The sequence below is a fragment of the Sceloporus undulatus genome, chromosome 2 (assembly GCF_019175285.1).
Source record: "Sceloporus undulatus isolate JIND9_A2432 ecotype Alabama chromosome 2, SceUnd_v1.1, whole genome shotgun sequence".
NCBI lineage: Eukaryota > Metazoa > Chordata > Lepidosauria > Squamata > Phrynosomatidae > Sceloporus > Sceloporus undulatus.
Window position 1 is genome coordinate 294,763,783 of NC_056523.1, and position 16,524 is coordinate 294,780,306.

At 39.9% G+C, this 16,524-nt stretch overlaps 2 protein-coding genes across 4 annotated transcripts in view; one reads left to right on the forward strand and one right to left on the reverse strand.

Moving 5' to 3' along the window:
• The window catches only part of LOC121920672 (interleukin-6 receptor subunit beta-like), a 56,586-nt gene extending 50,110 nt beyond the window's left edge, over positions 1-6,476 (forward strand). The window contains exons 14-16 of the mRNA XM_042447820.1: positions 3,007-3,103; positions 4,802-4,883; positions 5,855-6,476. Coding sequence (XP_042303754.1) covers positions 3,007-3,103; positions 4,802-4,883; positions 5,855-6,304 — 629 coding nt within the window. The 3' untranslated portion in view covers positions 6,305-6,476. The remainder of the gene's footprint in view (positions 1-3,006; positions 3,104-4,801; positions 4,884-5,854) is intronic.
• Positions 6,476-16,524, reverse strand: part of SREK1 (splicing regulatory glutamic acid and lysine rich protein 1) — a 45,183-nt gene continuing 35,134 nt past the window's right edge. For all 3 annotated transcript variants that reach the window (XM_042450946.1, XM_042450944.1, XM_042450945.1), the window contains 3 exons: positions 13,652-13,747; positions 11,231-11,369; positions 6,476-8,529 (listed from right to left, as the gene is read on the reverse strand). In XM_042450946.1, coding sequence (XP_042306880.1) covers positions 8,383-8,529; positions 11,231-11,369; positions 13,652-13,747 — 382 coding nt within the window. In that variant the 3' untranslated portion in view covers positions 6,476-8,382. The remainder of the gene's footprint in view (positions 8,530-11,230; positions 11,370-13,651; positions 13,748-16,524) is intronic.

Consider the following 16,524-nt stretch of genomic DNA (forward strand, 5'->3'; position numbering starts at 1 on the left):
GCTCCAGTGGCTCCAATCCTACCTCTCAGGCAGGTCCCAGATGGTGAGGCTGGGGGACAGTTGCTCTTCTAGGAAAGAGCTTACATCTGGCATCCCTCAAGGCACCATTCTGTCCCCCATGCTATTTAACATTTACATGAAACCGTTGGGAGAGATCATGCAGAGTCATGGGGCGCGGGGTTATCAGTACGCTGATGACACCCAAATATGTTTCTCCATGTCTCCAACTGCTACAGTGACTAAAGATGGCATCTCCCCTCTGAACTCCTGCCTTGAGTCAGTAATAGGCTGGATGAGGAAAAACAAACTCAGGCTGAATCCAGAGAAAACGGAGGTACTTGTCATAGGTTCCTTAGGTCTGGGAAGGAAATTTGTCCTCCTCTCCTAGACGGGGTTACATTTCCCCTGAAGGAGGAAGTTCGCAGTTTGGGGGTACTTCTGGATCTGTCTCTACGTTTGTCATCTCAAGTAGATGCAACGGCCAGAAGTGCTTGGTACCAATTTCGGCTGATACGCCAACTGCGACCCTACCTCAACTGAAAAGACCTTGAAGCTGTAGTACATGCTCTGGTAATCTCTCGTCTTGATTTCTGTAATGCACTCTACATGGGGCTACCCTTGTATCAAGTTCGGAAGTTCCAACTAGTGCAAAATGCGGCAGCCAGGTTGGTCACTAGTTCTTCGAGACTTGACCATATAACACCTATCTTGAAAGATCTACACTGGCTCCCAATCAGCTTCCGGGCACAATACAAGGTGTTGGGCATTACCTTTAAAGCCCTACATGGCTTGGGCCCTGGTTACTGACGGGAATGCATCTCCCAATACAATCCGCCCTGCACTCTTAGAACAAGTGGGAAGAATCTGCTGGAGGTACCAGCATCCAAACATGTTTTTACTTCCCAAAAAGCATTCAGCATAGCTGCCCCTAGACTATGGAATAGACTCCCAGAGGAGACTCGCCTTATTACATCCTTGGAAATTTTCAAGAAGGCGGTAAAGACAGAGCTCTTTCACCGCGCATATCCTCCTGACCTCCTATGAAGACTATTGGTATGGAACGAGAGCATCTGATCTTGCGATTGATTGATGTTTCATGTTTTTAGCTGTGGTTTTAATTATGTGGTAACTAATATTGTAATATTGTAATTGTTTTTAACTCTGTTGTGACCCCGCCTCGATCCATCGGGAGAGGCAGGAAGATATAAATAAAAACTATATTATTATTATTATTATTATTATTATTATTATTATTATTATTATTATTATTATTATTATTAAAATTGCATTGTCCTTGTTAGCTACTGCATCACACTGTTGAGTCATGTTCAACTTGTGGTCTACTTGGATTCCTAGATCCCTTTCACATGTAGTCTTATTCAGCCAGGTGCCCCCCATCCTAGATCTATGCATTTCATTTTTCTGCCCTAACTCACAGTAACTAACTATTCAGTCTGAAATACCATACAAGGCTAACTGAAACAGAGGTATGGAAATTTGGATAGTGGAAACTTAAGGTTGTAGGGAGGGTGATATCTGCAAGTCTTGTAGAAGAATCCACAGAAAGAGGGGTATGGTTTAGACAGTATACAAGGGTGACAGTTGGACAGAGCTATGGTAGGTGGCAGCTGTATGCACAGGGAGCATGTATGGGTTGGATGTATATATCCAGTTTGGTGCCCTCAAGGGGTACTTAATGTTCCCACATGAAGTATAAAGGGTTTGAGTGCTTTCTTACAGGATTTAAGAAAAGGGGCAACTTCAGTAGATGATATTAACTCTGGATTAATTCTGATTGGATCTGGGACAATCCCAAAATGGATAAGGAAGTTGGTTAGAAACACAGCAGGGGATAGGTAGGAGGTATAGTCTTACTCACCTTAGTTCAGTGGTACTGCTTGTGTTTCCAGAGCAAGAGGATATGTGACTAGCCTGGGGATGGGTGGGGATGGACTAATCAGCAAACTCATTTAACGTATTTTGGTATTATCTAGATCCTTCACATGTCTTCAAGTCAATGCGCCTTTCCCATGGGAAACTTTCTAGTGGTCCAAAAGCCATCATGACCTGTGAAAACATACCTGACTCTAAATAGAAAATATGAAAATATGAGACCTATATACAGTGTGTGTGTGGGGGGGGGGGGGTGTCGGGTATGCTAACAATATGGCATAAATAGATGTAGTGTATGGTGAAGAGGTGGCGAGGATCAAGTGACTGATGTTGGACATGCAGCAAAGCAGGAGGAAAGGGTTCCAACCCTAGGGCTCCTATCACTAACCTGCCCCTTTTACCTTAAAGATCTTTCCCTGGATCTGGTACTTGGGCCTCAAGGTGTCCACTATACTAGACAAATGGATGCATTGGTGGCTGGTTTCAGTTGTGGTAAAGTGTGACTATTCTTCCTTGTTAATTATTAAATTAAAACAACAAGATAGAGATGTAGAAAATTTAAAAAATGTTTATTTGATAACAAATAAAACAAATGTCTAGCTTTATGGTACTTCCACACACAATATACATACAGCCTGCCCTCCCCAACCATGGTCTCTTCGGGTGATGCAGTCTGGAACAGAACCCCCCTGGATAATAAGGTCCCCATACTATTGCTCTGTTTCAAACAAAGTAACACTTCCTGCAGATCTCTTTGGTCACTCTCAACTCCTCAAAACCCTATTCAGATCTCCTCCATTCCCCTCTTCCTAATGGACCTATGCCATCTGTTCCTCTCTAGATTTAATCCATTCCTAACTGCCCCTGTCCCTATATATATTTACAGCTGTCCCTATCTGACTTTTTTTAAAGTCATGCCTCTTTTTTATATCCTTTCCCCCATATTCCCCAATATTACAAAGGCTCACTCTGTTCTAACCTTGCCCAGTTCCTCACTTCATAGTACATAACTAAATTCATAAGATTTTCAAGATACTCAGTATTGGAAGGGTGATCATTCTGTCGCAGTTCTTTTTTGTTCAGACTTATGTATCTTTCATTGTTTGTTCTCAGATGAAGGGGAATTTGAAAGAATTCTTGCTGGCCTCTGTCTTGGCATCATACTCACCATGCTCTTTGTTGTCATGGTTTATTCCTTAGTATTTAAAAGGTAAGAGGTTTTTCATGACATTGTGAAACTTTCAATTGCTTTGCATGACCATATTATTTATCAATCATAAAGAGTGGAATTCAAAATAACACAGTAGTAAAAGAAGAGGCAAAGGTTGTTGGTCATAGATTAGACATAGACCCACTGAATCAATTGTTGAATGGTGAATTAACACCCAGGTAAATCCAACTGATTCAAGGGATCTACTCTGTCAAGATTAAAAGAGGATTTAGGTCAATATTTTTAGAGTAAATATTTTCTGAAAGGGTTGAAGTAGATCCACACCACCTTTCCCAAATACATCTAACTAGATTTTTGGCATTTCACTATCCTTAAATATTCCTTTCTCTGCACAATAGAGGTTATAGTACAAAGCAGCTATTCATACAGAGACCAAGATCCGATGGCGTTCTTCAGTATCAAATCCCAGTAGAACTGGAACATTCTTCACCTCCCTAACCTGCTCCAGCAATCTGTGTCATGTCCAAAACCTGCTCCAGAGGGTTTCTTAGCTAGCAGCAGCAGCATATTTTAGAGAGCCCGGGGGCTACAGCAATAAGGGAGAAGTGCTGGTCCTAGCAGAAGCAGTGCAATCCAGTAAATGTACACCATTGGATCCTGGTCAGATTGGTTTAAGGTAAAATTAGAAAGACTTTAAGATGGCAATCCTTTGGTTTGAGTAGGCATTGTTGGTAAAACAGTTTTTCTCAGGCTATTTGGAAGCCCTCATGGTGCAGTGGTTACAGGCATTTAACCACTGCACCACCAGGGCTCCCAAATAGCCTGTGAGCAGCAACTTAGTCACAAGGTTGTGAATTCAATCCCAGGCAGGGCTCCAGGGTCCACTCAGCCCTCCATCCTTCTGTAGGTTGGTAAAATGAGCACTCAGCTTGTTGGGGAGAATTGGCTTACACATTGTAAACTGCTTAGAGAGTGTTAATTCACTGATATAGTGGCTTAGAAATATACTTGCTATTGCTATATTCAGTGTTGGGGACCAGCAATTTTTCAATGTGCTAGCAACTATGGTCAGTTGTTGTGCCTATTGGCTACAATTGTTTTTCTTTTCATTTTTCTTTTCTTTTCTTTTCTGGAAACTCGCCAGAGGTTAACACCACTCTAGGAACCAGCCTCAGTCCCGGGACCAACACTTTGAGTAGCACTAATAATAATAACATTATTGTATTACATATTATATTATTTATTACCTGCCTCTCTCTGTGGCTTAAAGTGGGGAACAACAACAAATAACACAAAACCAATACATATTAACAGTTATCAATAAATACTTTTAAAATAGAATTCCTGTAAATCACAGGCATGGCAATATAGCAGAGGAAGAGTCTATTCCCAACTACCACAGTACCGTTCTCGTTCTTCTCTCTCTCTGCTTTGATTTGAAAAATATTTCATGTGACATTGGATTTAGTGTCAACTCCAGGTTGTTGGTGGAAACAACTGTGTCAGGCAGCATAATGTTTAGTAGCACTTGGCTTATCAGCTGTGAAGAGTCTCTGATGGAAGCCTGGTGCAGACGTGGGTTGTTTCAGTTCATAAATACTGTTTTCCCCATTTTTGCCAGCTGAATTTCATTTGTGAATAATACGATCAGTAATCTTATTCATATGATCTTATTTGAAATGGGTAGCTTTTGATATTAGTAACATATCTTCAAGTTTAAACCACCTCTACTTACAGATCTAGAAAAGTGTGCTGGCCAGTTGTACCAAATCCCAGATATAGCAGTGCTACGCAGAATATGGAAGGAACCTTTCCAGTGGTAAGCCAAGCATTCTTTTAATGCAATGGTTCCTTTCAGCTGTTTTGGATTTCCACTCCCAGAATCCCCATTGACTAGCTGGCTGTGGCTTCTGGGAACTGAAGTCCAAAACATCTGGAGGACCAAAGTTTGGGTACCATATTTTAAAGCATCAGTTTTAAAGCAGCCAGTTCCTATTTCCTGTACTTTAAAAAAATTACAAACAGCATAGCTATAATGCAGCTGAACAAGAGACCAGTAATCATTAGGACTTTGTTATGGTATTCCTCATGCAGTTGTCCATGGAAATGTAGTTAGAAAGGCTGCAGTAAATGTAAAATGAAAACAAACCAACACAGGGTTGTGATTGTTTCTACATAATTTTCAATGGTACAGACTATGTATCTGCCACAGTGTTGTGTGCCTTCAAATCATTACAGCTTATGGAAACTCTAAGGCATCCCTATTATAGTTTTCTTAGCAAATTTGTTCAAACAGGTTATGCTCAGTAGCAATGAGCAGCAAATTGTGTTTATAAAACTGAATGGCTTTGGGAAAGCTTTTTTCTCTTGAACCCTGATGGGTATTTGTAAAAACGATAGTGGTCATTTCTAGGTCAACAGTTGAGGGGTGGAAGAACATGTATGGAAGTGATGTACTGAGGGGAGCAGTAGAAAGTTAATGAACTCACCCAAACAAAAGTGATGGTGTTAATACACATGTAGAGCAATGCCACTAGGCTGGTCACAGGACCATGTCAATATGCTTCACCAATCGTACTGAAGACCATTCATTTGCTGATTTTTCTCCTCATTCTTTTAGCTTTATAATTATATTATTATTATTATTATTATTATTATTATTATTATTATTATTATTATTATTATTATTATTTTAAAAAACCTACATCAACAGACTATACCTCTGAATATACTATATTCTTATAAGTACTTAGTAAAAAGGCCATGACTTCTATTCCATCTGATCTGCAGGCTCTCCTTGGACCTGGCTTGCAGCAGTTGGTTTCATCTCAACCATGTAATGGAGAGAAGATAATCTATGTGGAAGAAAGCCATTCACTTATAAGACATGGTTCCCCTTCAATGTACAAGGCCACAAGGAAAGGTTCTGCAAAACATTTTGAAGTGGTTGGAATGGAAAAACTAGATGCTAATCTTATTCCTTTGAAAAAAACAGATGAAATTAATATCAGCAAAAAAGGAAAAGGTACCATTCACTGTGATTATGTTGGCTTGGATGTCAGTCACAGAGCTATGCAGTTTTCAAAAGTAATCCACCATTTACCCAGTAATCCAGGAAGAGGAACAGAACCAGCAGCATATTCTCCTCAAAGTTTGGTGAAGCCAAGTCAAGAGGTGATGAGGCCAGAAAAACCATCCCCAGAAAACAGGTTAAAGTTGGATCAGAACCTTCTTAGTTGATCAGTTAAATGCAAGTAGCCACTTGCATAGACTTACCAAGAAATTTCAGGTATCTCTATCTGCTTTACTATGAATCAATACAAATGTACCCATATACCAGGAAAATGCAATTTCCCTAGCAAATAATGATAACCAACTTTCAAGCATTCCTTCAAGAAGTGAATAAAAATGTTTTCCCTCTAAAATACTTAATTTTATTAGTGATGTAACAAAGATAACAAGTATACAGTCTTTGCTCTATGCTACTTACACATCATATGACAGCTGCTTTCCCAACAGTCTTTCACAGTCCTTCAAGAAGCGTATGAGATTTGTCATTACTTTATCAGAATATGCTGTTTGCCAGCCAACTGCATGTGGCTAAACATCAAAAAAATTACTGTCCATACTTTACATGGTAAAGCATTCATTATAATTTTCATGTACATGGAGGCCAAAAAAAGGAGGGAGAAAAGCCTCTAGATTATAATAGAAAATAATGAGCTATTAAAGCAGTGTCACAATCAATAGGCTTAATCACCTTACATGGGTTTTGTTTTCCATTTACCATAAAATGTTCAAATTTGGAAGTTAATACTTACTTGGCTTTTCTGTACATTTTCCCCATGAAGTAAGGCAATTTGATTGTTTTATGTTACGTTCAGATGGTTCCTGATTTTAGTGTAGCTATGTTTTAATTTCTGTTGTCAGTCTTAAAACGCTAAAACAGATTCAGAAGACTTACTTTGTCTTCTGCTGTCTTACAAACTATTTTACAAAAAATTAAGCAGAAACCTATGCAATTGTTTTCATTGACTACTTGCAATCTGCTCCTGTCTTCTTAACACAACTCATGTCAGAAATGAACTCTTGAGGATATTCAAAAGAAGGGCACTTTTGATTTCATTGTTAGACATTCAGCCCAGTCCATAATACAGTTAATATGAAGTACTTTTATTCAGAACTATTTAATTCATACTTGCCATATGGTCCAGTAACTTAGGAACTAACTGAATTGTACAGCGGGGTCATGCTCACTTTATGATGATCTTTTAACAGCAATTTTAGCCATGAGAGTGATTTCATTTAAAGAGATCTTCAACCCGTTATCAAATAACAAGGTGACAGGGCCAACAGATCTCTAAAACCCATCTACTGCTGTGATAGAATCATCCAGAAGATCAAGCATTCAAAAATGGGGAATTAAAAAGAACTAGAAACCACTATTCTGTGTTTCAAAGAAGGCACTAACACATCATCTTGTGCTCCCATGTCCCATTTCAAAAGCAAAACATTTATTTTTGTCATGGGCATCTGTCCTATCTGCAGGTGACTGGGCACACTGCCATAACGCTCAAAACAAAGCCAGTTATTTGGAGATTACTACATAATGTGCTTATAGTTGGCAGAATGGAAATCCAATATAAACATGGCTGTTCTTTCTAGAACCAGAACATTAGCATGCATTGATCAACTACTAGTAAGAGAAAGATCCGAGACTTATTTATAAGCAAATTATTTAAAATATAAAAAAAAAATACACAAGCAACAAAAAGAAAGAATCTTCACTTGACTTTGAGGGAAATAAACACAACAACTGTAAAACTGTGTTAGGTTAAAAGTTTTCATCACTGTCATTTACAACAACAAGGGAAGCATGTGTATTTTTGCACCATTTTCAAGCACATCATCAAAACATATCACATGGAGTTTAGCTTAAAATCCATAAAGCAAAACATCAAACTCTTTAAACTACCAATATTTTAACAATTTCCAATGCATCCTCAGCAGCTTTTCTGGGTTGTACAGATTACATCCACATATTTGTAACAGCTGTTGCACAATCTTATCATCACAGAAATGCAGATTCCTTTGGATGATCCAATCTAATGCTGCTGGGTTTTGTCACAGCATTTCATATTGGTCAGCTCTGCTTCTTGCTTCAAGAACCGCCACAAGAACCGGAAGAACTGCTAGCACAATACACTACATCCGGTTGATTGCTTGATATTTTTTGTCCTCTTTTGGTGGATTGTGGGGGACAGGAGAAAATGCTTTGTATTTACTTCCACAGTTGGGTAAGAAGTCTATTCAATGTTTTACACTTCTTCAGTCTTAACTGAGATATTTTCTTCATTTGGTTGACAGTTCCCATTTTGCTGTAATCTAATTTCTTCTTCCACTGCCGCATTTTCTTCTGGTTTATCGATTTCAGAATTCTGATTCTCTTTGCCCAAATCTTTATCCTACATTGTAAAAAGCAAAGATTAGTGATATAAAAGGAGCCCAGTCCAAGAAAAGAATGCAAAGGCAAATAATACATTGACAAACAATCAGATTAATTAGTCTGCGAGGGCCTAAATACTCTAAAGGCATCAGATTCTGTCTGAGCTTGGAAGCTAAGCAGGGTCAGCTCTGGTTAGTACTTGGATGGAAGACCACCAACAAATACCAGGTATTGTACACTATATTTTCATAGAAAGGAACTAGCAAAAACACCTCTGACTATTCCTCGTCTAAGAAAATACTATGGAATTCATAGGGTCACTATGGCCCGTTACAAACGGGCCTTTGCGGCGCCCCCGTCACATGCTAGGGGTTGGCCGAGGACCTAGCGTCCATACCAGCCTCACCCCTAGCACATGACGGGGGCATAATAATGGCGGCACCCTATACACACGGGCGCCACCATTTTGACGTATGACGCATAGCGTCCGTACGTCGTGCCCCGGATGTGATGCTGCGAGTGCGCGAGTAGTGCCTCACGGCATCCCATCCAGGACGCAAGAAGCGCTGTTTTGGTGCTTCTTCTTCGCTGCGTCCAGGAACTGCGCAGTTTGGCTGCTGCGGTTCCCGCACGCAGCAACTGGTGGCGGCGGCGGCGGCAGCAGAGCACCGCTTTTCAGCAGTCTGTAACCCGTCTAAGTGACTTGAAGGCACATATTTGCACACACGCACACACACACACACTTTGGCTATAGCAACTAATTAGGTTTTGAGGAGGAGCACACAGGCATGAGTCAGAAACTTAAAAATGTCCCCAAGCCATTAATATATTGAATAGTTTTGTTTGTTGAACATCAGAGGGATCAAGCAGACCAGCTGCTTGGCTGCTCCAGCACCAGCCACTCCCCATTCAGTGCAGGACCAAGGCTGCAGTCTGCAATGAACCACCAGCTAGGAGTGGGTTTTTTTTGCGCTCCTTTTGCACCTAGCTTGGGCAGCTGTGGCATAGCTTCAGCCCAATCCAGAGGTGTGCATCATCTGAAAACCACACCCATGGATCAGCCCGAAAGCGGTGCTTTTGGTCCGTCTGTTTCAGGCTTGAATTTTTGATTTCCATACATTATGTTTTGTAAATATGCAATCCCAAAAGTGACTCTTTGTTTCCAAAGAGTCAACAATGGAAACAGTTTCCCCAGGCACTGCTCCAATATCAACTGGGCACCCTCCTGCTTCATACCACACTACATACCAGCCTGCATAATGGTACAGGCAGCCTGTGCATTATGCGAATTCATATAACATGGGTTCACTTTCACGTAGCAGAAAAAATATGCTCTGTCTAGGCATTTTCTAAGTCCTCCAGTGCAATTCTATGGTATGCTTTGGCCGGAGGTTGACCATAGAGTTGTGCTGGAAGACCTAGAGAATTCTAAAGAGAACACTTCTCAGGGTATTTCTAGGTCCTCCAGCCTGAGTCAGAGGTCATACTCTGGAAGAAACATACCATAGAATCATGTTGGAGGACCTAGAAAATGCTTACAGAGAACACATTACCACTTCAAAAATAAGAGTTCCAGATTTTATACAAAAATTAAATGTGCAAAGTGTCTCAGAACAGATCCCTCTTATAATATGTGAGCCACCTGTATTCATCATGTACAGTGAAATCTACTTTTCTTTCAGTCTTCTTTTTCACTACCTGTAGTAATTAAAATGCTCTGAGAAGTGTTATGAAACAGGTATTCTTGTACACAAGCTGGAAAAATGTAGGCTGGACGATGATACTGTTCTGTGGATTTATAACTGGTTGACTGACTACTTACAAATGATTCCTTTTCATGCTAGAGATAAGTATCTAGTGGGGAGACCATGGTCTGTTCTGGGCCCAATGTTGTTCAACATCTTTATAAATGACTTGGATGAGACCAGAGGACCTGCTTATCAAATATGTAGATGACACCATATTAAGTGGATAACTAATATCCCTGAAGACAAAAAGAAGATGTGAGCCAAGACTAACAAAATGAATTTCAACAAGCTTAAGTGTAAGGTACTAAATTTAGGCAGGAAAAATGAAATGAACAAATATAAACATCTTAACAAATATAAGATAGGTAACACCAGCTTGACAGAAGTAGATGGATAAGGGATCTAGTGTTATTGTTGTGTGCCTTCAAGTAATTTCCAATGGGGTTTTCTTGGCAAGATTTCTGCAGAAGTTTGCCCTTCCCTTCCCCTGAGGTTGAGAAAGTGTGCCCTGCCCAAGGTCACCCAGTAGGTTTCATGACCAAGCTGGGAATCAAACCCTGGTCTCCAGTGTTGTAGTCCAATCCTCATATCATTACGCCACGCTGGCTCTCAGGCTTAGTAAACCATGAGTTAAATATAAGTCAACAATGAATGGCAGCATCCAAAAAAGCCAATGCAATTTTAGACTGTGTCAACAGGAGTACAGTAAGCAGACTGAGAAAAATTGTAGTTCCACTTTATTGTGCTGGAATACTGTGTCCAGTTCTGGGCACCACAGTTCAAGCTGAAAGATATCCAGATAATACTAATACATATTTGAAGCAATGTATGTATAGATGAATATCCTCTGACCCACTTTCCCTCCCACACTCTCCACCAAGCATGATTTTGACATGAGTGGTACTGCAGTAAATCCTTGGATCCTGTAGAAGGAGAAAGATGTGATATAAAATAAATAAATAAGTTTCTTACCTTCAAAGCTGTGGTTTTATCTGATTTCTCTTTAACCTCTTTGTCTTTGCTACTCTTTTTCTTTGATGTGGATCTCTCCCTCTCTCTTCTATCATTACTCAAATCTCTTTCCTTCTCTGTCTTTTTGTCCTTCTTGCTTCTGTTTTTTTTAAAAAAAAATTAAAGCAATCGTTATTATCATATAATTCAGAGAGATAGCCATGTTAGTCTGGAATACCAGTATGCAAAGAGATCTTGTAGCACCTTTGAGACTAACTGTGCGAAATAAGTTGTTACACAGACCTGGTTTTGTAGACTTTGGTCTACTTCCTCAGACACACCTGAGAGCTTATGCTACAACTTCTTTCTCACAGTTGCAACAAAGTAATACAAGAGTCTATTATTATGGTAATACATGGTTCATTCGTGTTCCTCTTCATAAATTTACTGTATGCCCAGAGTCTCTTTTACACAAATTCTGAAAATGCAGCCATACATGAGACTGGCAGGCAACCAACACAGCACCAGTGGGAGCCCATAGCTAACAAGCAATTGCTAAATGCATGATGATGATAGTTAAAGTAAATACAGTGCACCCGTGTTGTACGTGGGCATGCTATACGCAGACATGAGCGTATGTGCTCAAGCCGTGCGGAGCGCATGGGGTGGCGCGTCCCAATCAGATGAATGGGGAGCGTGCGCCGCTGTGCACACGAGCCCCATTCAAGTGAATGGGGCTCAAACATAGGTGGAATTTGCCTTACGCGGAGGGGGGGGTCCGGAACAGATCCCCCACTTAAGGGTCCACTGTACTCAAAGTAAAATTATATAGTGGCTGCAATCCTGGCTAGCGTAGCACAGTCGTTCCACGTGCAGACCCATGCTAGGCTGAGCCATATACCACCTACCTCCCACCCCCTGACTTACCATACAGCTTCTACACCCGCCCCCACTATGGCTATCCTGTGCCTTGTGAGGAGAGGGAAGGATTGGAGAAGCATATGGTTTTGTCCCTATAACCAGTCATGAAATGTTTATATTAGCACTAAAATGTATTGGCATCATCCAGATGTAATCATTTTAAATATATAGAGACATAGCTTCTCCAATCTTGTCTGCTCTCCACAAGGCGAAGAATAGCTGGGCTGGGTCCCCACCCAGATGCTTCTCCAGTCCTTCAGACGCTGTATAGTGCTGCAGAAGCAGGAAGAGAAGACCAACCTCCTTAGCATCCCCCCCAAAAGACATACACATCCTATCTATGCATATGTCACTAACAGTGAAAGCTTGCATTTTTTAAGTTTCTTTAATTGTAAAACCCACATTGGCTGCCGCAGCATGCATTGCAGCATAAATTTGTGTGAAAAGAAAAGTGAAAAAAGGAAAGATATAGGTACAAGACAGTTGGTAAGAAATTAGGTACAACTCTATAGTTTTCTACTTAGAGGTAAGGTCCCATTAGATTCCAAAGAGCTTACTCCCAAAAAATATGTGTAGGACTAGACTAGGGCCTTAGGAATCAATCAGGAAGCTCCCCGTTTAAATCACCCTTAAGCAATCAAGTCTTTCCCCTTCTCTCAGCTTTAGTCCATCTATTGCAATACCAGGATAACAGTCTTGGCCTGGATCCAAACATGCTCTTTTGTGAACCGCAGTTCCTTCTGTTCTTAGAGAAAAGAAAGATCCAAACAGGACAATGCTGGAATTTTTTCACAGATGTGATTCAGAGGAGTGACTTTTGGGGGATAAATTGGCAAGAACCATTGTTTCAACCCCTTCCACCAACAGAAACAGATCTCTACTAAACTCAAGTATGGATCCCGCTCATTGACAACATGCAGGTTTGCTAAATATGTTGCAAGGTAATATATTTTAAGTGACCAAACAGATGTGCAAAGTAATATTCTATTTTACTAGAAGCACCAGTGTAACTTCAGAAAGAGATAAAACTATTGCAGAAAGCTGCATGTTTCCTTAGACGTAGAAAATGGAATATATTAGTTTCAACCTACAGTGCGCCCGCATTATACATGGGCTCACTATACGTGGCTTTCAGCATATGCCAAAAGCTGTGTGGGAGGGTGCGGGGCGGCACATCACATTCGGATGAATGGGGTGTGCGCTCATGGCACATGCGTTGCAGTACTATGCACACACTGCCACACCGCTGCGCCGCCACATGCACGAGCCCCATTCACTTGAATGTGGCTTGAGCATGTGCGGTATTTGGCTTACACGGGGGGGGGGGGGGGCCAGCCAAGGGTGGACTGTACTTGATTTCAAAATTATTTCCAACTAACCCAGAATGTCAAAAGCATACTCCCACATCAGCTCATGACAAACACCTCTCAATAATAATAATAATAACAACAACAACAACAACAACAACAACAACAACTGGGGACGTGGTAAAAATTTGTGCATGGTTGTCTTTATACTTACTTCCTTGGAGATGGAGACCGGGAAGATTTCCTCTTTGTGATTTTGGATGGTCTGGGAGACTTTGAGGGACTTCGGCTCTTCCTCTTCCGTCTATCTCTATAGGGTCATACATTATAAAGATTAGTCAATCCGGTAGCAATTACAATTTCACAAGGAAAATGAACAATAAAATGTTTCTGTGTAGACAGCTCCTGGTCACCACTGTATTAAATTAGCCAACTATAAAGATAAAGGTTTTCCCTTGACATGAATGTCTAGTCATAATTGACTGTAGGGGGCAGTGCTCATCTCCATTACTAAGCCGAAGAGCCAGCTTTGTCCAAAAACTACTCCGGTAGTCATGTGGCCAGCAAGACTGTACCGAATGCTGTTGCCTTCCCACTAAGAAGTGGTACCTATTTATCTACTTGCATTTACATACTTTCAAACTGCTAGGCTGGCAGAAGCTCCTGTCCAAATTCTTCCATCACTTTTCCTGTCACATTTTTTGCAGTTTATCTCCTCTCCAAGACTGTTTAATATGGGGGAAATCAGCTGCAGAGATGGAAGACAATTCCATCAATAAGTGAATGGCACAAAATCCAACTGCTGTTTTCCTTCCACTATGCCTAGGGCATTGTGGAATTCCTGAGCTGGTGGCTGGAGATGATTTTGAGATAAATGAAGGCAAAAATGCCCAAGATTAATCTAGACAAGATGGAAACATTTTGGACAGGAACACTTTATCAGGACTGAGGACCTGAAAGACCAAGTTCTCATTTCACTGCTAAGTGGGGAATCATAAGTGGATTAGTCAGGAGTACCTTGTAACAACTTCATTCAGTACATCAGTTGTAATTCCATCTTGGGAAAGTGGACCTAACCTCAATTATTCATGCCCTGATTCTATTCAGATTGTAACATGCTTTATCATGTGAAGGTACCTTTAAATATGACTTCAGTTGGCACACTGTAACTATTCATGTCCCCACTATGGCAACACATTCATATTGTATTGGGACAATTCTATACCTTATGCACTGGTTGCCATAATATGTCAAAGTTCTGTTATTCACCTTTAAAGGGTACATCAAGGCCCAAACCTGCTTGTGTTGTAAGACAATCTTCAAAAGCCTTACTACTATCTTGCTTTTAAGATAAGTAAGGTTGGTGGGCACAAGGGTGCAGAGGCTGCTTTGTTATTTGTTGCTAGCTGCTTTCAAATCAATCTTGACCCATGGTGACCCTGTGAATGAGACATCTCCAAGACTCCTATACTCTACCTCCCTGCACAGATCCTGCAGGCCAGGCCCATGGTCTCCCTGATTTGAATCTATCCATCTGGCATGTGGTCTTCCTCTCTTTCCACTTCCCTCCACCTTCCCCAGCATCACTTTCTTTTCTAATGAGTCGTGTCTTCTCATTATGTGGCCAAAATATGACAGCCTCAATTTAGTCATCTTGGCTTCCAGGGAGAGTTCAGGCATGATCTGTTCTATGACCCATTTGTTTGTCTTTTTAGCTGTCCATGGTATCCTCAGCATTCTTCTCCAGCACCACATCTCAAATGAATTAATTTTCTTCCCATCTGCTTCCTTCACTGTCTCAGTCATACATGGTAATAGGGAATACAATGGCTTGAACGATTCTAACTTTAGTGTTCAGCTGTATATCTTTCTTCACACTTTAGGATTGTGTGTAGTTCTTTCATAGCTGTGCTTCCTATTCCTAATCCTTTTCTGATTTCTTGACTGCAGTATCCGTTCTAATTGTCTGATCCAAGGTAAGGAAAATCTCTAACTATTTTGATTTCCTTGTCATATAGGTTGAATTTATGAAAATCCTCCATTGTCATTGTTGTTTTCTTTATGTTTAACAGTAAGCCTGCTTTTGCACTTTCTTCTCTGAATTTCTTTAGTGATTGTTCCAAGTCTGTGATATTTCTGCTAGTAGTGGAGAGGCTGCTACAGTACTGTATAAAAATTGCTTTTGAGAGATCATGTTTGGCTCTATATATGACTTCTTTTTAAAAGGCTTTTTACTGCCTCTGTCTTTTAAATGAAAAAGTTTTATTCTGTATTAATAGCTGTCAGACATTTTAAATTATTTTTATATTTAAAATTAGTGTTTTAATAATTTGATACTGAATGTTACTATTTTCTACAGGAAACTGCCCTTGGAATATCATAGTTGTGTATTATTATTATTATTATTATTATTATTATTATTATTATTATTATTATTATTTGTATCCCACTCTTTTCCTAGAACTGGGACTCAAGAGCAGCTACAATTAAAACATACGAAAGTGATACATTAAAACAAATTGTTACACTATTTAAATTGATTATTATTAAAAGAATAAAAATACCATTAAACAAATTTTATTTGAAACGAACACAGTTGTAAACAAATTATCATTCACTATTGTGCTAGACTACAGTGGGCCCTTGTTATCCACTGGGGTTTAGTTCCAAGATACCAAAATCTGTGGATGCTCAAGTCCCATTATTTACAACAGGGTAGTAAAATGGTCCCTTATATAAAATAGCAAAATCAATATTTGCATTTTTTTAATGTACATTTCTTAAAATATTTTCAAACCATAGATGGTTGAATTCATGGATAACGAATCTGTGGATATCAAGTGTCAACTATAGTTGTAACAATGCTATAGACAAGAATACAGTTTGAGACACATCACAACACACACACACACACACACACACACACATATATATATATATATAATCCATTGTTTTGCTATATTATTTCTGTTTTACACAGTTGGCCCTCCATATTCATAGATTCAACCAACAGTGGGTTGAATATATAATTTTAAAAATTCCAAAAAGTAAAGTTTGCTGTACACCATTTTATATAAGGGACACCAT